This window comes from Condylura cristata, unplaced genomic scaffold, assembly GCF_000260355.1.
Source record: "Condylura cristata isolate star-nosed mole 26May11 unplaced genomic scaffold, ConCri1.0 scaffold00003, whole genome shotgun sequence".
In the NCBI taxonomy this organism is placed as follows: domain Eukaryota; kingdom Metazoa; phylum Chordata; class Mammalia; order Eulipotyphla; family Talpidae; genus Condylura; species Condylura cristata.
Window position 1 is genome coordinate 10,696,289 of NW_004567104.1, and position 23,473 is coordinate 10,719,761.

General features: G+C 35.0%; 1 protein-coding gene across 3 annotated transcripts in view; it reads left to right on the top strand.

Moving 5' to 3' along the window:
• Nucleotides 1–17,924: 17,924 nt before the first annotated feature.
• ECT2 (epithelial cell transforming 2) overlaps nucleotides 17,925–23,473 on the top strand; it is a 53,449-nt gene continuing 47,900 nt past the window's right edge. The window contains exons 1-5 of one of the 3 annotated variants that reach the window (XM_004674969.2): nucleotides 17,925–18,027; nucleotides 20,631–20,782; nucleotides 21,482–21,561; nucleotides 21,654–21,746; nucleotides 23,251–23,433. In XM_004674969.2, coding sequence (XP_004675026.1) covers nucleotides 20,653–20,782; nucleotides 21,482–21,561; nucleotides 21,654–21,746; nucleotides 23,251–23,433 — 486 coding nt within the window. In that variant the 5' untranslated portion in view covers nucleotides 17,925–18,027; nucleotides 20,631–20,652. The remainder of the gene's footprint in view (nucleotides 18,028–20,630; nucleotides 20,783–21,481; nucleotides 21,562–21,653; nucleotides 21,747–23,250; nucleotides 23,434–23,473) is intronic. The other 2 variants (XM_004674970.2, XM_012731272.1) reach the window with 2 other exon arrangements.

Genomic DNA, 23,473 nt, shown 5'->3' on the forward strand with positions numbered 1-23,473 from the left:
AAAAAATTCATAGGTCTTAGAACTGATGACAAAGCAAACAACAAACTGGCCACACCAACAAACCCATCCTTTCATCTTGGTCAGAAGTCTTAAGTTCAGTTTTACATAAGCCTGCTGAGGGCCAGCTTCTCCTTACCCTCTAGTTCGTAAATGATGGAAACAGCGCTTACTTCTCCTACCTCCCATTGCAGTGGAGCTTCCTCGAGGCTGAAGAGAGAAAAGAAAAAGGAACAAGAAACCATGATAATTTTCAGTGCCTCTTCAGTAGATGAGTGTTTGGGGAATAAAAAAAAAAAAAAAAGACTAATTTGAAGTAAACCTATACATCCTCATCGTTTGCACTCAATACCTCATTTATTTGACAAATATACCTGGCCCCTATAGGAAGTAGTGGACTGGGGCCAGGTAGTAAAATCTCTGCTGTTTTTGATTTAATGTGCTTGGTGGTAATGTTGGTCTAAGGAAGGTTCTATAGACGTGAGGTGCAAAAGAATAAAGAAACATAATGCTGAGAATTAACCACTTGTACCAACAGGGAGGCCCCTTATTTTCCTCTTATTAAACTTTTGAAATTGTCTTCATGCATTATTTCTCTAATAATATTTTAAAAATAACTTAGAAGCAGAAGGTTATAAAGGTAAAGTAAATTGGTACTGGTAGCAGATTATGCTTGGTAAACTTGGACTTTTAATAAAAAATCATCCACATCTTTGATTTTAAAATTCTATTTCTAAAGTAATCTCCTGTAATTTATTTGCCTGAAACAACCTATCCTGAAAGGTTGGCTGGAAGTTCTTGGCTTGACTCCATATTATATCTATATTGATATATGATCTTAGGGACAATACTTACTGTTCTTCACTGGTAGTTGCTCCATAATAGTTTGGATCCAGCATCTCTAAGGTTCCCTTCCATCTCCAAAAGGTACCAGTTATATGAGATAAGTTATAAAAATTGTCGTGACAAAGTAATTTTGTTGGAAAAAAATCTAGGAATGGTTAAAATGTAAATTAATAGGTAGTTATAATCACAGATATGTATATTTCGCAAGAAATGCTACCACTGGGGAAAAAAATAAATCATGGAACATAAATAAACCTGTAGACTCGCTGGCCTGAAATCGTTTTTCCTTTTCTTAGGCTTTTGTTGTTATAAAATAGTATCCTTCTGCAGCCTTTCCAAGTTCATGTGTTTCCTTTTCCTCAAAACCTAAGCAGAACAAATAAAACCAATTTTTTAATGAAATTTTGTTGAGGGGGCTCTTAGCATGCTGAAAGAACATCCATTCCCTATACATTTCTTAGCAAAACACCTTCTTTGTATGCTAATCTTTCATTTTAGAACAGTTATAAATTAGTGTAACTTTCAGAATTTGCAGCAAAGTGAAGAAACAAGACAGCAATTTTTTAGGGCTAATGTAGCTAACATATTTGGGAATTATTATTCAGGGTTTGGTTATTTTCTGTCCACTCTGCGGGCAGAGGATTCAGTGGCCATTCATTCACTTACTTCACCTACTGCAGTCACTACCCTAGGGTTGTACCACTGTCAACATTCTGGTAACTGTAGCCCTCAATAACAAAGGTCTTTTATACTTTTATTATTCCTACAATTCAGTGGAAATTTTTTTTTAAGATTTATTTTTATTTATTTATGAATACAAGAACTAAGGTGTAGGCCAGAGATGCAGGGGGTTGAGAGGATTCACTAGAGAGAGTGAAGAGCAGAACAGGCCTATCTATTGAAATACATTGTTGAGGGGAGCAGAGGGCAACAGATGTCTGCTGTGCCACTGTGGGTTAGATCTCTGGCTGGGGATTAAACTCATGGTGCACTGGCTGGTGCATTGCAGTCTCAGCAATATCAACCTCAGCAGTGTATTTCTGAGACTTCAACCCCTGTGCTGCTAGCAGGGAGTTCCCAGAAATAATTTTTTAAGGCTTGTAGATGAGAAAACTAAGTCCTAAATAAATTAAACAATTTTTATCTAACAACACAGAGAAAAAGAACATCAGAATTTAAAACTTGTGTTCTCATTACAAACCCTATTTGCTTAAAAACATCTTCATTTCCTAAATCACTAAGAGGGGGATGAAATTAGCAATCTAAATATAAATGAAAAAAATTGCTTCTATTTTTATTTTCTAACCAAAGGGCATTAAGTTAATTTTTTTTCTTTAATCTTTCTCAATTTAGGATAGAATAAGTTTTAGTTTAGATTTGCAAGTCATCAAGCCAGAAAAATAGTTGAGGAATTTAATGGTAGAATTACTAGGCATCATGTATATACTCTGCAAGAAAAGGGTGAAGTTACAGAAATATTCTAGTTGCCTCAAAAATTACATCTATCTCCACTAAAACTAGACTCAGTATCTACTGGAAATATCTTACTATGCAAATACAAAGATCAAAACAACTTTAGAAAAGAGCAACATAACATATTTTAGGTTTTTTAGAATGTAGTTTCTCTATGTGTAACAAATACAGAATAATTTTCTAGTCAGTTATGTTATTGTCATTCTCAGGTGTGATTTTTGCTTGGTCTCGCTCATATATTCATGTTTTCAGTTATTTATTTAAACCATATTCACTTGTTTCAATTATTATGTTAGATTTTGGCATCTATAAGAATAAAAGAATTTGCAGTACGGTAGGAAAGTATAGTTTAGGATTTAAAAGTATCATTTCTTCATTGAATATTAAACTTCATAAATAGAAAGTTAATTTTCTCGTAGTATTTATTTCAGTTTTCAGATAAAGGATTACTAGATCTATGTTGGTGACTTATCAACCACTACATTCAAACAATATGTGCTCATCAATACAAAAAGTATAGCCAATATGGAGCATTTAATTTTTAGCTTGTTTATTTTAAATTTCTTTATAATAAACATTTTCTTTTTAAAAAAAACACTTAATCCAGTCACAAAAATCAACTCGAAGTGGATTAAAGACCTAGATATAAGAACGGAAGCCATAAAATACCTAGAAGCAAAGATGGGTCAAACACTACACGACATACGCTTCAGCGACATCTTTAAAGACAGAGCACCCAACGCCACAATAGTGAAGGCAAGGATAAATAGATGGGACTACATCAAGTTAAAGAGCTTCTGTACAGCAAAACAGACCTTACAAAAAACAAACAGACAGCCCACTAATTGGGAAAACATTTTCTCACACAAAAGTAGTGATAAAGGACTGATCACAAAAATATACGGAGAACTGATGAAACTCAACAAAAATAAAGTAAACAACCCCATCAAAAAATGGGCAGTAGAGCTAAAAAGACACTTCTCCAAAGAGGAAATGCAGATGGCCAAATTATATGAAAAAATGTTCAACATCACTCGTAATAAGGGAGATGCAAATTAAAACCACAATGATACACCACCTCACCCCAGTGAGAATGGCACATCTTCAAACAACTAGCAACAACAAATGTTGGTGAGGATGTGGAGAAAAAGGAACTCTCCTGCACTGCTGGTGGGAATGCAAACTAGTACACAAAACAACTGATTGAAAAAGATACCTGCACCCCCATGTTTATTGCTGCTTTATTTACAATTGGAAAAACATGGAAGCAGCCCAAATGCCCAAAGGTAGATGACTGGATTAAAAAGATGTGGTACATATATACAATGGAATATTACTCAGCAACCAAAAAAGAGAAACACATGTCTTTTGCAGCAACTTGGATGGAGCTGGAAAAGATCATGCTTAGTGAGATAAGCCAGAAAGAGAAAGAAAAATACTGGATGGTTTCATTCATAGCAGGAGTATAATAGACCAGGCAAGAAAATAACAAGAATAATGAACAACCATATACGAGACATTTTGTGGGGATGGAGTGGGGAATGGGATCAAAAACAGGGGGGTTGGGAGGGAAGTGCACAGGGTTATGGGGATGGCACACGGGTGACTTGGTGATGGGAAACCCACGGGGATTACAATTGAGAGGGGAAAAAAAATGTACAAAATGATGTAAAAATAAACTGTTATAAAATTAAAAAAAAAAACACTTAAAATATTCCATTGCTGTTCACCACAGCTCTTATTAACATCATGCTTTTAAAAATCTCTAGGTGCGCCCTCCCTGGTGGCCAGCGAGTTAAAGCACAGCACAGCACTAAGAAGCTAAGGCCACTGCAGCAGAGTTGGATCCCCATCCTGGAGGTGACCCACATGGCGCAGCAGGCCTCTCCTGACCAGCCTGCTGCTCCCCTCAACAGTGTACTTAATCAGTGGGCCTGTTCTGCTCCCTACTCTGTCTCTGGTGAAGCCTCTCACCACCCCTGCACCTCTGGCCTGTACCCCAATTCTATATGCATAAATAAATCTTTAAAAAAAAATAATGAAAGTCATAAATCCAAAATCATGATGTTAATGCTTTTGTTAATGCTGGAAGTATCTAAATAGTAATATGTTTTGTAATCAATATAATTTTGTGTTTTTAGTTTGTTAAATGTGTACACATTATTAAAATCTGATATATTAATGACTTTAACCAATACTTATGAAATTTTGATTATATGTCAATGCTATATTAAGTAAAAATGTTTAAATTTGCTCTTAGTAATTAATAATGACTCATATACATGTATAATACATTAATACTAATCAAAGACCATACAGGAATGAGAGTTCCTTTTCAATAAATGCTCCATAACACTGACAATCTACTAAGCACTCATCCTTTTGCCATTCTATGTTTGAAAAGCACTGGAGAGAAGATGGAATGGGGAAATGACAGAGATGGGTTCTATGAGGTAAAGATGGCTTCTGGTCTGACTTCTACTTGAAACATGGTAAAGGCAGTTCTATAGTGAGGATCATCTCAGGCCACACCCAGACAGCTTTCTAGAAAGAAGTGGAGGCAGCTGGGGGTAGGGGGGGTGGGAGGGGCAGGGACAACTCGGTGATGCCTGGGGCTTGAATATCAACTTGCATGATTTGAGCAGTGAGAGATAATCTTGGTCAAGAATATCATGAAAGAAGTAAAAGTGGCTGCTTACAGCTAATTTATGAAGGCATAAATAATTAACATGTCAGAGAAGAGCAAAATGAACTAAAGACCAGGCTCCATTCCCCAAAATGTTCTGGTTTATATATAATGGTCCAGATTACTAATGATGCTAGCGAGGGGGTGATGTCTGTCTCCCCATCTTCATTTATAATTAATCAAAAAAGATGAGTTAATTTTCCACCCATCTTAATGAGTAGAAAACTCAGACAGGCATATCTAATTAGAACGCTAAAAAAAAAATTGTTGTTTGAACCCAGCATTATAGAGCAGATTCACATTATTTTCAAATGTGGGAAAATCCAGTGGATTTTTATTTTTAATAATATAATAGTTTATTTTTACATCATTTTGTGCATTTTTCCATCTCAGTTGTTCCAGTGGACTTTTACTTGATTTGAGCTATTCAAAACTCAAAAGGAGGAAAAACCACTATGGGATCCGATGGCAGACTAAGTCTATAATTGAGAGGAAATGATGATCAGATAGAAAAGATGGAGGAAATGCCTGGTAATGTGGTAAACAAGAACCTAGTCCTTCATTTCTATAGCCAAGAAAACAAAGCTATGTTTAATTCTCCTTTTCCTGGTTCAAGAAGAACTGTGTCACATTGAGAAAATTAATTTTCCTGTTTTGTAGTATTTTAAATTATGCTCAAATCAAGACAGAGCTTGCTTAACATAGAACTACACACCTTAGACTTTTTATCTACGGACTTATGATAGTAAGATAAACAAAATATAGCCAAGCATGATTGTAGAAAACAGAAGGAGCTTGGGGCAGTAAAGAAGCACAAGGGCCGGAAGGTGTGGATCTGAAGGAAAGGGGCTGGATTTGGGGAGATATGATGGCTCTAGAGGGTTAGTGCAGAGTAAAATGAGACTTAGGCTGGTAGGGAAATGCATTACTGCCATGGGTTGCTGGCAGGAAGATGGTGTCAAACAGCTGGTTTTACTGTGTTTTGGATCACTTAGCAGCTGTGTGAACTTGGGCAAATTGCTGAATTCTTACTACTTCAAATACTTTGTCAAAGAGAACTTGTCAGTTTTTGGGTACTTCTGGAGAATGAACAGTCCATTTATTCTATTATTATTTTTTAAAGATCTAGTTATTTGTTCATATATGCTGGACTGCGGCATAGGCCAGAGGTACAGGGGCAGTGAGAGGATTCACCAGAGACAGAGTGGGGAGCAGAAAAGGTGAAATACACGCCATGTGTATCCTGGTCACCTCCCTGGCCAGGAATTGAACAATTGAACTTGTGCTGCAGTGGCTGCTGATGCTTCATAATGCTGTGCTTTAAACCACCAGGGAGGGCCCAGAATCTACTTCTTAGTAAGTATTTGTTACTGAGTCTCTCCAGTTTTACCATCAAATAGGAATATGAGAGTCTTTCAAGGATGAAAGGATGAAAATATCTGGAAGCTTCTCTTTCTATTTTATCTTAATATAGACATTAAGTTCCACCCACTGTAATATATATGCTTTCATATACAAATATAAAATAAAATAGACACACCTGGAAAAAAATATATCCTTTAAAGTTCATAGAAGAGAATAGAATAGATAAGTAGGCAGAAAACTCAAGCCTTCTGTTTATTTTTGAAATTCTTACTTATTATTACTTATAAAATTTGTGTGTAATTTTATTTCCAAATTTAAAATTTCAAATGAATGTATTAATTGCGGTTTTGACCTGAAAGTACTACAAGAATTTCTAGAAGATTGTTCTTTTAACATAATTTCTTTCTATTCACAACATAAACATCTATTTGTTCCTTCTCTTAGGGGGAAAGACCTTCAAGTTTCATGGAAAGTGTCTGCTACTGGTAACTCATGGGAAATACAAGGTTTGGTAAGGAAAATGGCACAATCAGAACTGTTTTGTTTTTTCAAGTTTTAAATTATAAAAGTAATTCATACTCATAATTTTAAAAAGTATAGAAGAGATAGCTAGTAATACCTACATATAATACCATGTTCTTGACATTTAATTTCACATTGTGTTTTTAAGAGCATCAATTTAATATAAATCAATTCCTTGATCAGTCATATACAAGCAAGGAGGAAAGGAACAAAAAATAATTTTAATTAGGAAAATAAAACTATATAATTTGGAAATACTGATAACCATCTCTACTCTATATTTTACATAACAGTTTTGTCTAATCTTAAAATAGTGAAGCATACAAAATGTTAATGAAAAATTAAAGGAAATTGTGCTTAATGAAGGAGAATACAGCCTAATATTTTAACAGCTTCTATAAAATAAATTCAACTGTGTGTGAAAGAGAAGGCAAAATTGATGAGAGATTAAACAGTTTTTTTTCACATCTTGACTATATCAAGCATTACAAGTTTCATGTTAGAATGCTCAGGGAAACCTTTTCTTATTTTATCCATATTAACATAAAATTGCCTCAATTTTGAGTGATTAGGATACTACACAGCTTTATAAACTACAGAGGTACAGAAAGGAAAGGCACCTGATGGACTAGGAAATATCTAGGCAGAAACTCAGAACTCTGTAGGGCAAAGCCTGCATCAATATGTTTCAGTTTTACCCTGAGTGCTTAGCACAGAGCTAAGTGTCTGATGTGTCCTTAATAATTGTCAAATAATAGTAATGTTATATTTATTGTTTTCTATGTGTCATTATTCTAAGCAGTAATATTTCATAATAATCATCACAAAAATTCATAAACTATTTAACAGTGTACCCATTAGCTTATTCACTCCAGGGCAGATGTTAAGATCTTTTGGGATCACACAACTACTTGAATTTTAGGTTTCCTCTGCTATACCTTTGTTTTCAAAAATATGGAATTTCTTTGCTTGTCTGTGCCTCTCTGGTTCTTAGCATCTCTTACATTGCTAATTTTATCCTTGATGCCTGATAACATTTCAGTAGCTCGTTCATCAGGGATTTAAGATTTCTTTTTGAGTTCCATTTACTTTGATCTCTCATTCCATAAGTTATGAATTTCTGCATTAATTTGCTCTATTTATGTCCCAGGACTTAGTAAAGGTGTCATATTCAGGATCACTATATTTTAATCATAGAAAAAAGAAGAGAACTAGGATGCTTATAAGATAAATTACATAAATAAAAACAAATAATTACACACAGAAAAATAACTTGGTAAATATCATGAAAGTCTGGTTTTCATGTGTTGAACTGTATCTCTAAAACCTAAGATGTCTTTAAGCAATATGGTCACAATACCATCATCACAAAAATTCAAATAATTTCTCAAAATAATCATAGTCTACATACTCATTTTTGACATCACAAGTATATTCTTTATTGAATGTTCCCCCAATATTTTATTATAAAACACTTCATGCAGTTGAACTAATTTTACAGGAAACACATGCTTACAAACCACCTAAATTGGGCCCTCCCTGCTAGAACAATGGGTTAAAGTGCAGCACTACAAACCACCTAAATTTTACCATATGTTTTGATATTTCTAGATTTAGCATATTTATACTGTAGTCTATCCATCAATTAATCTATTCATCATTTTTACATATTTCAGAGTTAAGTTACAAATGTCTACAATTTCTCTTAAATAATTCAATATGCATATCATTAACTAAAGTGCAATATCTACTTTTTATTTTGATGTAAGCTTTGGAAGCAGTAAAATGCACAAATCCTAAAAGAGTGTATATCCAACCACTGAGTTTTGAAAAACTCATATATCAATGTAACTTAAGCTGCTGTCGATACAGAAAATTGCAATGTCACCATCCCTCTTCCTCTTTATTTCCTAGTTCTTTCTCTCTTAAGCCCTTACTGGAATTTTCAATGGGATTATATCAAACTTATTTATTTTCTGATAACAACAAATATATTTAAATACTAAGCCATCCCAACTAAATTTTTCTATTTGTTCAACTCATTAGTATTCCTTTCAGAAATGTTTAAAAGTTTTCCTCACATATATTTTGGACATTTATTTTAAAATTTATTTTTATGTAGGTATTTTATCCTTTCTCTTCCTTGAGGTATAATTGTCATATAACAATATGTAAATTTAGGTAAAATAATACTTGAATATCTGCACATATACACCACAAAATGTCTAGCTAAAACCCATTGCCAGCTAGTCACATTTTTTTTCTTCTGATGGGAACTTAAAAGAAATACTGTCTTAATAACTTTCATGTGTACAATACAATATTAACTGTAGTTACCATGCTGCACATACAACCAAATTTAGCTATAAATGGTATAGTAAGATGGAAGAGACCAGGGATATTTGTATGGAGAGACCTGAGGGTAAAGAAGAAAGTGGAAGACTTCAAATGACAAGGAAGGGATGATCTCATCCTTAAGGAGTGATATTATCTTCAATTATGAAAGGGCAAAGAGCTCAGGCAAAGAGTTTTTCCTTAGCCTTCTGGGTTTTGCTGCTCTCAAAATAATCCACATTCTTAAGTAATGGAATCAGACCCCGAGAGACTCATAAGATTTTGATTTTACCTTTAGGTCCCGTATCATGCTGACTTTGATAGGAAGAGCTTTGCTCTGAGCATACTGACAAAAACTTTCTCACTATTTTGGGGAGACTGATCTCACACCATACTATTTGTTGAAAATACTGCTTTCCCCAATGGATTGCTTTATGCATTTGTAGAAAGCCTATATAAAGACTTTGTAGAAAGCCTATAGAAAGACTATGTAAGTGGGGATCTATTTATTTTTGTTTCCTTGCTCCTTATTTTGATCTTTATGCCAACACTACAGTCTTGATCATTAAAAATTTGCTAAATCTTGAAGTCAGATAGGGAAGTTCTCTGACTTTATTTAATTTCAAGACTACATGAATATTGCAGATGTATTGCTTTTAAAGAAATTTAGAATCCATGTATCATTTTGTGGAGGTAGTGATTCCATATATCAAATTGTGGAGAACTGACAATTTAGTAAGGTTGAGGGCTACAAAATTAAAATATAAAAATCAAGTATATTTACAAATGTAGTATTTATCCATTGAAAAAGCAATTCCACTTTGTATTGCATTAGAAAACGTAAAACACCTAGGAAATAATTTAATAAAAAATATGTTAGACCTCTACACTGAAAACTAGAAAACAGTGCTGTGAGAAAATGCAAACTTAAAGCACGATGAAATATTATCCCACACCTGAGAATGACTTATACTGAAAAGACTAGTAACAAGTGTTGAAGAGGTTGTGCAGTAAAGAAATCCTTATACTTTGTTGATGGGAATATAAAATGGTGCAACCATTTTGAAAAACAGCTTAGAGGTTCCTCAAAAACACACAGCAGCACAGAACTACCATATGACCCAGCAATCCCACTTCTGGGTATCTATCAGAAAAATATAAAACTAACTGAAAGATATTTATACTCTAAGTTTGTTGCAATGTTGTGTATAATAGCTAAGCTGTGAAAAAAAGTATGTACCCCTGATAGATGACTGGATAAAGATGTGGTATATGTAAGTACACAAAGTAATACTACTGAGTCATAAAAAAGGATGAAATATTACCATTTGTTACAAAATGGGAGGAAGTGGAGGAGATTATGCTAAAGGTAATAAGTCATATATGAAGAAGAAAAATATCAGATGATCTTACATATATGATGTCAGGAAACAAAGCAGATGAATAGGTGAAACAAAATAACAATAAACCAGTGCACTTTGATAATGGAGCTGAGGTTCCCAGAGGGTAAGGATAAGCATGGAGCAAATGTTTATGAAAACAACAAAAACATTTCTGAGACTAGCAACAACAAATGTTGGCAAGGATGTGGAGAAAAAGGAACTCTCCTACACTGATGGTGGGAATGCAAACTGGAACAACCACTATGGAAAGCTGTTTGGAAGTTTCTCAAACTGCTAAAAATGGAGTTTCCATAACACCTAGTAATCCCATTCCTATACTTCTACCCTAAAAACACAAAAACAGTGATTCAGAAAGACACTCTCACCCCCATGTTTATTGCTGCTTAATTTACAATAGGAAAGACATGGAATCAACCCAAATGCCCGAAAGTAGACGACTGGATCAAAAATATGTGGTACATATACATGATGGAATATTACTCAGCAATCAAAAAGGTAAATTCACGCCTTTTACAGCAACATAGTTGGAGCTGGAAGAGATCATGCATAATGAAATAATCCAGAAAGAAAAAGAAAAATACAGGATGGTTTCAGTCATATCAGGAGCATAAAGGACCAGGGGAAAAAATAATAATGAACAACTATATACCAGAGACATTTTACGGGAGTGGAGTGGGGAATGGGATCAAAAATGGTGAGGAGGGAAAGTGCATGGGACTATGGTGATGGCACACGGGTGAATTGGTGATGGGAAGCCCACAGGGATTACAACTGAGATGGAAAAAGGCACAAAATGATGTAAAAACAAACTACTATTAAAAAAAAAAAAACATTGAGGAGAATTAAAGAAGGCCAAAATAATTGGAGTAAGTTCATGGATTGTGAAACTGAATATTGTTAAAATGTGTAAATATTTTTCTCATTTTCATTTCACTTTAATAACAATCACTTTCATGGTGCAGAAGTTTTTTAGTTTGATGTTGTTTCGTATATTTATTTATTTTTTGTATATTTATTTTTGTTGTTATTTCTCTCATAGTTGGAATCAAGTCCCAAAAGGCATGTTTGAGGGAAAATACATTTTCTTCTATTTCGTGGTTTCAAGTTTTACATCCAAATCTTTAATCCATTTTGAGTTAATTTTTGTATATGGCATGAGGTAGTGATCTAGTTTCATTTTTTGCACAAGGCTGTGTTACAGAGGAAATAGGGGGAGGAAATAAGGGTAACTCAGGTTGTGAGTTCTCACTTGTGCATTTAAGAACACAGGACAACCCCCAAAAGCATAGATACAGGGACAAATTTTTAAAAAGATTCATTATAAGGAGAATGAAAGAGGAAAAACAGAGACATAAAGAGAGATTAATTGGTCAGTATGTCACCAGTTGCTGTTTGTCCTACCAGCAAGAGAGTCTGAGTGGAGCCCAGGTTGCAAGCTGAAGCCAGAAAAGCAAACAAAAAGGGGGCTTGTAAAATTTTTAAGTCCAGCTTCTTTTTTTTTTTTTTAAAGATTTATTTATTTGTACATATAGAACTGGGGTACAGGCCAGAGGCTCAGGGGCGGTGAGAGGCTTCACCAGAGACAGAGACAGGCAGATCAATGAAGTACACTGCTGAGGGGAGCAGCGGGCGGGTCAGGAGAGGTCTGCCACGCCATGTGGTCACCTCCAGGGCAGGCGGGAATCGAACTCATGCGGAAGTGGCTTTAGCTTCTTAGTGCTGTGCTTTAATCCGCTGCGCCACCAGGGAGGGCCAATCCAGCTTCTTTTTAAAACTGTTCATCTTGTTACTTTAAAAGATATTTATTTATTTTTGCATAGAAGAAGACTAGAGGTGTGAAGGCTAGAGATGGTGGTGGGAGTGACAGGATTCATCAGAGACAGAGTGGGGTCCAGAATAGGCAGATCTACTGAAATACACTGCTGATGGGAGCAGCAAGTGGGACATGAAAGTTTTGCTGTGCCTGTGTAGCTTAGCTCCCTGGCTGGGGATGAAACTGAGGCTGAAGAAGTGATGTTCCTGAGACTTGACCCTCTAATCCAACTTCTTAGTTTCCAGCAGCTCCCCTGGTGCCCATTCAGAAACTCATATTCATGGCTTGTAGGGATTTGCAGTGCCTGAGATCCTGTCAGTGCAGGGATAGATGTTGAGTTCAAAAAAAAACATCAGGGGATAGAGTAGTCCATTTATAATGTCATTCACTGGCTCAGAGTTTGCTGCCTCATGATTCTTCTAGCAGCTGTCCTGTTTTCCCAGCACTATTTGTTGAAGAGAATTTTCTTTCTCCATTGAAGGTATAGCCAGCAATACATCAATTTGTAAAAGCAACATGTGAGCACTCTTAGTTGCAAGTAATGTAAACATGTAAACCAGTTTTATCCTGACAGAAAAAAGATTTTGCAAATTCACAGAATCCGTATGAGGACCAGGCCTGGAAATGGGCAGGTTCTAAAAAGCCCAATACACAGCAGAAGCACCAGCAAAGAATATTGGGTGCAAAAAATTGTCTGCATATTGTGTTGGTATCGGAGTGTAAATGATTCTTTACCCTTCTATATCTTTAATATATGCTAAAAAACCAAAACTCTATGCAGCAAACATCTAATTGGAAGAGCATTAAGCATGGGAGAAGAATGTGGTAACTTTTAGATCTGTGTTAACAGACAAGCATTATCTTTCACTAAAACTATATTATTGATGGATCCCCCAAATATTATTATGTATAGACACACCCATTAAGAACACATTGTGTATTTCTTTACAGTTAATTTTTCTATTGCAGAGTACACCTAATTGTACTATACAATTTGATTATCATTTATAACGTAATGTCTCACCTTTTCCAAATGTATTTGCATTTCTGTTGTTTGTTATATGTAATTTTTTCTTATTATTAAACCCACATTAACCTAGTTATGTGAAATAGGCACATAATTAAGGTCAAATATTCACTTTTCAATGATGTGGTTTCATTTCTTTCTATTGCATTAGCAATTTCATTTGAACAGCAGTAACAAAACTGTTGCCAAGTACAATCAAGGTTTTCAAGTTGTTGTCATAGCAAACTAATTTTCAAAACTGGAGATGTGAAAACTAAACTGGCAGACAGTATCATTTGAGTCACCTCAGAAGTCTGCAAGTCAACTGACCATGTAGAAGAGGCAATATATACTGTTAGTATATAACATACAAAAGTGGAGATTGCAAGAAAACAACCTTTGAGATGGATAGTTGGCTACGTTTATAATCATTGGCAAAGGGATACACATGGTGCTAGGGGCTGGCTAACAAGGGTTCTGGCAGTATGGGTAGTTAGCACAGACTGTTAAGCAGTAAATGCTAAAGGATGAACAGAGTTGCCTAATCTAGGTTAAAGGACTAGAGATCAAAAGGAATGATAGTTAGAAGAACAAGTGCAAACATCCTTGAGCATGAAAGCAGGTATAATTAGAATTCAAGAAAGTGAATATGATGTAATATGAAACTGCGAATATAGTCAGAGGCCTAGGGGTATTGAAATGTTTTAAGAAGTTAGTGAAGTAATGAGCTTGCATTTAAAAATTTAGCTCTAAATATAGGCTAGAAAGTGGATTAGAAGAAGGTTATATGAATTCTTGGAGATCAATTGCAACGTTAATCATGCAAATTTTGAGAATATACTGTCTCAGACATGGTTGCTAGGCAGGGATAAATTGGTGAACATGATTAACAAGGCCCTTACGGTATCTTAATGTTTTCAAAGGTAGAAAAATAAACATGCATACATGTATGGGTATTTTTATAAGACTGTAAAATATGAACATTAATATCTTCAATAAAGACAGATTTAATAGGAATAAAACATTCAATTTTTGTTTACTAGTTACTTGGTAAATGTTTAAACTTCTGTGTTGTTAAAATATCATCTGTAAAGTGAAGAGACTAATGAATTGAATATTTTGCCCCCACATCTAAAATTTATTAATTTAATTTCACAATTTGAAATTACAACCACATAATATTTGGAAACCTCTTACTCAATAAGAAAAGTTAATTCCATTTGTACAAGTAAAACTTTAAGTGAAAATTTGTATAGTTTTGCAAGCTGAAATCAAATGATTTATAGTCTAATGATTCCTGTGATTATAGCAATGGTTCATATCCTAATTACTGACTATTGAGGTATGTGAAATAGTTTCTTCTGGCTCACAGTGATTATAATTTCTCAAACTCGTTTTACAGGCAGAGATGACAGACTAGAAGATGCTCTGTTATAATGAACTTGGACACAGAACATTTTAATTAGGAAATGTTAATAACTCCAAGAAAGGATGCAATTCTACAATAGTCATGAAAAAAATTGAAGTACAAACAGTAAGTGATAAATTCCTGGAGGTACTGGATCTTGTAATTGTACCTAGTGTTACATTATGTATTTCTAGTACCTCATAGAGGGGGTAAAAACAGTTATGATAGCTAAGAAATGATTATATGAAAAACATTTAATCCTCTGATTAACAATTTAAATTTACTATGAAAATGTTATTGCTGTTGATAATATAGTAGTTCACATTTTCAAAATAAAATAGAGGAATTATATTTCATCAAAACTTTAGGTAATAAAAACTAGTCCACCACAACAAATGATATATGATTATTGCCACAAATTTAGTAATTTTTCAGATATAATTCTTATAATTACAAAGGTGTGAGAAGTTTTTCACCCTCTAATTTGAAGAGTAAATACATGGGTAGTATGTTCATTTGTGAATGAGGGTGGATGTTTCATAACCTCAAATTAACTTTCCTAACTTCCCATTCTCTGATGTCCTGAGAGTACAAATGAAAGCCAAGATGGAGACTGAAAAGGAGGGAGGAAAGGAAAAGAAGGAAGTATGAATAAAGAGGGAATAAAGGAGAAGAGGAATGAGTATGAGATGAGAAACAAAAAGTGTTACCCAATTCAGAGGTGGAGTTGGGGAAGTTAATTCTCCAAAGAATCTCAGCAATTTGGTCTTCCACACTTCACTTTTCAGAACTATTTTATTGCTTGGGAAAATAAATATGTCACAAACTTTAATAAATTAAGTACTTAAATTCAGTTCAATCTTCTTTAGTACATTGGGTGTGAAACCAGTTCATTCAGCATCTTGAAAATTGTAAACAAAATCAAAATTTTCCTTCCATCTTGCCCCCCTCTCTCTCAAATTTTCAACTGGTTTGTGCCCTTGACATTTGTATTCAATAACTGTAATTCCAGTGAAGGGACCTGGAGGAGGCAGCTAATATTGAATGAAAAGAATGGGGTCTAGCACTTGCCACCGGATGGTTTGGAAACCTGGCCAAGGTTAGCACCAAGAGTCATATCTTCCAGATACGTGAAGAGTGTGTGTTCAGCAGGGTTTTCCTTAAAAGAAGAAAATAGATTTGGTGTTGGAGGACTATTCTCTCTTGTTAGTAAAATGCAATGGAGGTCTTAGCTGTATCAAGGTTGGTGCCTTCAGGGAGTGGAGTTTGTGATGTGAATAGAGTAGGGTGGAGCAAAGGGAATAGACGCAAAGGTGCCTTTCTTCCTGAGGTCATGGATAAGAAGGGAATGTAGACAAAGAGCCATCAGTCTCAACTTCAGGGCCCCAGTTGTAGCAGAGTACTAGAAAAAGTAGTACTATTTACAGATAACAGCTATGGAATATTATATGCCAGAATATTATAACATAATTCTTAATCACTGTGAGTTATTTACTATTAACTCATAATTAAAAGTTTATGTACTTTTATTGAAGGTCAAACTGAGGCCCGGAGAAGTTCAATAACTTACTTGAGGTTACATCACTATGAAATGAAATAAATGGGAGAAGATCAGATTGCCTATTTGCTAATCAAACCAACTTATAGCCCTTAAATGGAATCAAACATAGCTTTCCTTAGGTTAGCTAACAATTTGTTCTGTGACACATTATGGTCAATCATTAGATTTGGGTACAAAGTTTGTTTACAGGGAGAAGTGCCCAGACAAATGGGCTGCTTTCCTCACTAGCTTAGTATTTTTTCAGTGATGTGAATTTTTCAAATACTAGGCACACCCTAGTTTTAAGTATGCAAGCACATTCCAAAGTGTTATTTCAGTTACTGTTTTTCTTTTCTTTTGCTTTAACAGGGACCACAGCATTTTAATGAAAGACAGATCATAAATATATTTCAGTTATAAACAGGGAAAGCAGTAGTTACCAGACTGATTCACTCATTATGGGGCTTGCATTGCAAAGATTTTCTAAGGGGTTTGGAACAAAATAAGAAAAAAAGATCTATGAACTTTTTTGAAATGTTTGGAAGTGTTTCATTCTGAAGTACAATTTTTCTACCTCTTCTTGGAATTTTAAGTTTCTTGCATCGGATTACCCTTTCTTCATAAATTAAATCTGTGATTAGGTGGGGAAAGCCTTATTTTGCTTTTGAGGTCGTTTTGCAGGGTATTATATTTAAAAAGCAAAGAAGATAAAAGATTGTTTTTATAAAAGCAATGCAATTACAGAAAAACAAGAAACTTCTGGCTAGTCTTTAGAGAAAATAACAAATGATCTCACAGTGGGAGGAGCGGGCAGCTGGAGGCACTGACTGGCTTCAGGAAATTCTAGAATCTCGTGACACTTTCTTACATTTGATCAAATTCAAGCTTGTATTTTCTTTTTCCCCAGAAGTCCAAGAACCACCACTATGATTTATTCAAGTCCATATAGTTTCCTCAGACCAGAGCACAGTGCTTTACAAACATTAGGATTGAAATAAGTGCTAGCAGAGGTGAGGTCTCTCTGGGGGGCTCCGAATATTCAGCTCTGCCACACCAACACAACCACTTTAGCACGACTGTAAATAGCATTTCTAAATCAGAAAGCAGACAAATTAGAAAATCTTTATAGTTCACAGTTACCAGCAGTGAAAATTTCATCGGTGGAGGCACTGATTGAATTGCAAAGGATTTGGTGGGGCTTAAAAAATGTTGGGGTTTGTGGAGAATCCACTCAAACTTTAATCGGAAACAGGGTCGTTTAGTGAATAAACTGACACACCTGCTTCTCTAACTAGACAAGCCCGGGAGCCACCACCGCCACCTCCTGGTCACATCCGGGCATTTTACAAACTTTTACGTTCCGACGTCCCAGGCCGTTGGGTTTATTTGAAACACACGCAAAGCCAATCAACATATTCCTATCGGGAGGAGGCGGAGAGCAGCGACCAATCACCATCTCTCTGGAGACGCCAGCCTATCAAACTGAGGTTGACGTCATGCGCCAATGGGCAGCACTCTTAGAGACTGCAGCTCGCTTTTTGAATTGGCGGTACCCGCTCGGGGCATGCACGGGCGGTAACGGTGAGAGGAATCGGCGCTTGAAGAGGTGAACTTTCCAGGACATTTTTTGAGTGGTGAGACCCCTGTGGGTTAGGGCGGTAGAGGTGAGGACGGCCCAGCTTTCCCAGAGTAGTGGGCTGCTTGGCTTGTGCCCGGCAGCACCGCCCCGGTGACCGCGAATTCCGGAGCGTTCCGGTGCAGCCTCCTGACTCTGGGAACTTCCCCCACGGCAGCGAGGCCGTGACGCGGAGGGGAGCCTGAAGCCTTACAGACCGATGGGCGTCGTCATCGCCCATCGGGTTGGAGATTTTTTTCTGCATGAATCTCTGGGTGAAGGGAGGAATTTGGAAAGGGGGTCTTAGCGAGCCCCGCCGTGGGGGCAGACAGCTGCAGCTTTGGGGGCTGCTTTCTAAGAGTCTTCCTGGCATCCCTTCTATGGGAAGTTTACTTTTTACTTTTTCTCTCTACTTCTCCCACCCCGCTCCCCAATTCCCATTCTTTCTCGCTACAAATCTGTATTGCTTTGGGTTTAAAAGCTATGCCTCTGGAATCCATCCTGAGTTGAATCCCTGTTTTATTACAAACTTAGGGGAAGTTAACCTCTGTGTTCCAGATTTATCAGTGAGATGGAGATAATAGGACTTGTCTCTTAGGAATGCTGTAAATGTAAATAATTACGAGTAAGAGATTTCCTACAATGACTGCCACACAGTAAGCTTTGACTCAATGTTAGGGATTAATCAGGATGTTCATAGTAATGTTAATATTGTCATTGTCATTAACATCACTAACATATCCACTATTGCCTTTATCTCCTCATCCTGAAAGCTGATTGCCAAAAAATAAGTAAAAGGAGGCCTAAAGGGAATATTTGTTTAAACGACAAATTTTGTCTTTGGGATGAAAAGAAGCAAGTCTTAGTGTATTTATTCGGAAGCTCTGTGAATGTTTTCAGATGAGAAATAGGCTGTGTGAGCTTATGAACACTTACCTATTGTTTATTTAAAAAGCTTATAAAATACATAAATATGAAAAAGTGTTTAGTGCATTTTAATTTGGGCATTATAGCATCAATTTACCATGCAACTCTTCCTCCCCCCACCCCCCAATTTGAAAATGTTTTGGCGGTATGTTGATCATATATCACTTAATTTTTAAAATTTAGATTTTGGTTCATCTGATAGTCTTTCAAGGAGTATAGGAAAAAATATATTTTCTTTTTTGATTTATTTGGTAAAATCTTTTCAATTCTTAGGGCAGGTTAGTTCAATTTTTGAGTGATTTGTTTCTTTTTTATGGTAACATTCTTATTAATGGAACTTTGAATAAAAGCCTGTTTACACCCTTTCCTTTTCGCTAGAAACAGCTAAGTGTGTGAGAATTAAAACAATGAGAAAAAGGTCTGGATAGAATTTATTATGGATTCTGAATAAAGATTCTATTGGAGCACTCTTTAGAGCGCATAAAAAATGAGGCATACATCCATGTGAATATTATGTGAAAATTAATAATTGTCACTAGTTTTTAAGACATCAGTTCAGTTTTTCTCACAACTTGATTTGAGTTGTATTGTTAACCTCTTCCACTCATGTGAAACTCTAGCGTACCCTACGAAGGCAGAGCTTGGACTGGGGAGTTGAGTCACTGAAGAGTACACCAAAGAGTTGTGCTTAGGTTTATTGTTATTAACGTGCACATTTTTACATGACACCATCCAGAATTGATGCTAATGATACCATACTGTTTCTCTGGTCAGATCAATCAATATTCACACTAATCCATACATAATTGTCTTGTTAAAGCTTCTAGAGGAGAGGCATTTGTAAATAATATGAAAGTATAGATAAGGGAGCAATCCACTTTTTATGAGAAATACATAGAGGATGAGACAAGAATGGTGAGTAGGGACATACTGGGTGGAGGATTGAGCACAATTAACTAAATCGATGTGGATTAAGTTGTAATTTGTGTTTGACAAATGCTGAGAAATAATCTTGGCTGGCATCTATATACAGTACATGTAGACTAAGAGAATAATAGAAGATAAAATTGAACAGGTAGATTAAAACCAAATTGTAAATTGGATGGCGAGTTAAGACTTGACCATGTATAGAAATTTTTAAGTAGGGTAGTGACGTGGTCCTATTTGTATTTAGGATCATACCTTTTGCAAAACTATAAAGAGACCACTGAAGAAACTGACCATAGTGATACTTGTTTGAAGCTGTTCAAGTTACTAGGTAGCCATTGTGATACTGGGATTGAGAAGGGACCGGTCCCAGAAATACTTGAAATGGGATTGATAAACATTTGGGGGGAGAGTGAACGAGGAAGAGAGTAAATATGAATCCAGTTTTTAACTGAGGTCATTTGGATGACGATATGGTGGTATAAAAGAGTATAGAAAAACAAATAGGCTGGCTGAAGGCAGGTTGTAGAGGAGAAAGATAGAATAATACAGACATTTTGGAATGTTTATTGTTTGTCAGGTAATGTTATCAGTACTTCAAATATATTGGTATTTTTACTATATTTCTGTGAATCAAGTTGAATGGTTTTCTTTGGTTCATTTAAAAAAAATGGGTGATGATACTTTTCATATGTATTAGGTATAAAAACTAATGATTTTGCTCAGTAATCATGTTCTTTTCATGTTGTTGAATTTTTTGTTTTTCAGCTGACATAGAAGAGTTTAAACAATGGCTGACAACAGTGTATTAACATCCACTACTGAGAGGACAAGCTTCGCTGATTCTTCCATTTTTGATTCTAAAGTTACAGAAAATTCTAAGGAAAACTTATTTATTGCATCTACTTCATATGTTGAAGGTAATTTTGTTAGCTGCTTTCAAACACAACCACTGTCTTTTCCCCAATTTTATTGAGATATTATTGTCTTATACCTCATGTATAAGTTTAAGGTAGTACTCGATGATTTAATTTTCATGAATGTGATATTTCAACTCACTGTTTTTGTCCTAAGCTAGTAAGACTTTCCTCTAGTTGTAGTATTGCTAAGTTAGAGTACAGGTATTCATTAAAATATTTGTTGACAGAATCCCTTTATACTATGTAGAGTTTTGATTACTGCTTGGATTAGTGTTTCCTCACTTTGAAAGGGGAAGTCATCTTTTTTTTTTTTTTATGTGTAATGGTAGTCCAACCTACAACACTATTAGGTAGAATTTGTTTGCTTCTGGCTGGTGAAGATCCACTATTGCCCTTACCTTTTTGTAAATTGTCCTTCCTAAAGTTGTATGTACTGTTGAAGAGATGATGGTGCATGCTTTTTTGGTTAGGAAGGTGCTGACATTGTATGCATCGCTATAATATATTTTCTCTTTCACTAACGTGATGTATGGCCATTTAAAAACTATAAGATGAGAATTAAATCATTTTAAATTTAGAGTCTACTATGATCTCCTCAAAGGTGGAAAATTTACCAGGTCTATCTAACAAAGGGATTAGAAACTACTGCTTTTGATGTTAGTGCCTGATAAACATTGAAATGTTTGTCATTTTTAATAGAAGAAATGCCTCAGATTGAAACAAGAATGATATTGGTTCAAGAAGCTGGAAAACAAGAAGAACTTATTAAAGCTTTAGAGGTATGTAGTTTCAACTTTTAGGTTATTTTTCTTCCAGTGTGTAAATAATTTTATAGTTTTCTTAATCTTACACTTAAGTCTCTTTTTCACAGACTATTAAAATAATGGAAGTCCCTGTAATAAAGATAAAAGAAAGTTGTCCTGGAAAATCGGATGAAAAATTAATAAAAAGTGTTGTTAATATGGTAGGTCAATCACTTCATTGCATGTAGCATGCTGCACTTCACTTGATTATATTCTAACTTTTCACTTTTGGTGATTGGACCTATATTGGGCACAAAGTATATATTGTGCATTCTAAAGCTAAATGAGTAAAAACTATTATTTTTAAAATTTGGGTGTTTCTGAAATCCCCAAACTATACCATATATTTAAAAAATGAAATCCTCATAGAAGTACTTTATCACTGTTCAATTAAATGAATCATGTATTAATAAAGACCTGATACTTTAATTTCTTGGCTGTTTCTTTCTTGGTACCTTTACCTACTTTAAATTATTGCTTTATTTCCAAAATTATAATTTACAATGATTGGTAGACATCAGGGAAATAAGTTTGGCATGTGAAATACATATATTAATTGGTAATGATGCCATAACAAATACTAAACTGTGTGGCTTTTAAACAGTAATGTGCTTACTTACAGTTTTGGGGCTAGAACTGCAAGATTCATGTGTTTGGCAAGTTTGGTTTCTCTTGAGGCCTCCCACCTTAGGCTTGTAGATGCCCCCCACTTTCTTGCTGCGTCTTCATAGAATCTTTCTTATGTGTGTTTACATCTTTGTATCTCTTATGTGCCCAAAATATCCTTTCATAAAGACACTAGCCAGGTAGCCATGTAACCATTAGCTAGCTCTTAAATGACTATATCCAAATAGTCAGTGTGACTCACACAGGGCTTCAGTGTGAGTTTGGGGGTACATAAATCAGCCCATCACATCAATCTAACAAATAAAAGCCCAAATAACTTTATTGACCCATTCAGAATTTCCTTTTAAATGGTTTTGTTCTTTCTACATAGGAGTCATTCAGACACTGAAATATTTTCATTCTTTTTGTAGGTGTACAGTATAAAAATTCTTAACAGTAACTTGCCTTTTTATCGTTTATATTTGCAGTGATATACATAACTGTCTGCATATTTCACATCTTTCTCTTAGTTCCCTCAAATATGCTGAAATGATTTACTAATCTGTATTCTTTCTGTAAATATTAAATGCCATAGTAGTTTTTGTTTTTCTGAAAATAATTTCTGTAGGAAGACTTAGGTGAATGGCATAATTTTCTTACAGAATAAAAATTAATTTTATTAGTAGGATAAGTATTGATTAGTAATTATCCTTCTGACATGTTGTACTAGCACTGTGTATTCTTAAAAAAACTTCATTTTATCTGTGTACTAGATGATTTATTGTGACTGTTGATCATGTCAGAAGCCTATGTATTTATATTTCTTCAAAATTTAAGACCTTAGTATACAGATATGTGTATCTATACTATAAATGAGAAATTTAACTATACTATAAATGAGAAATTTGACTTCACTATTACGTGTGTGATTAAAAACTTAAACTTTTATTAATATAAAAATAAAAATGAATTGATTTTAAGATCTTATTTAGAATTATGAATTGATTTTGTGATTTATAAACAATTTTTATTTCTAATAACTACATGAAACAAATCAAGGAAATTAAAGTGCCCTTTGTAAAGATGGAATCAGTGGAAGAATTTGAAAGTTTGGATTCTCCAGAATTTGAAAATGTATTTGTAGTCATGGACTTCCAGGACTCTGCCTTTAATGACTTATACAAGACTGATTGTAGAGTTGTTGGGCCACCAGTTGTGTTAAACTGTGCAAAAAAAGGAGAGGTAAGCAAGAATATATACTTATTGTGACTTAAAGTTTAAA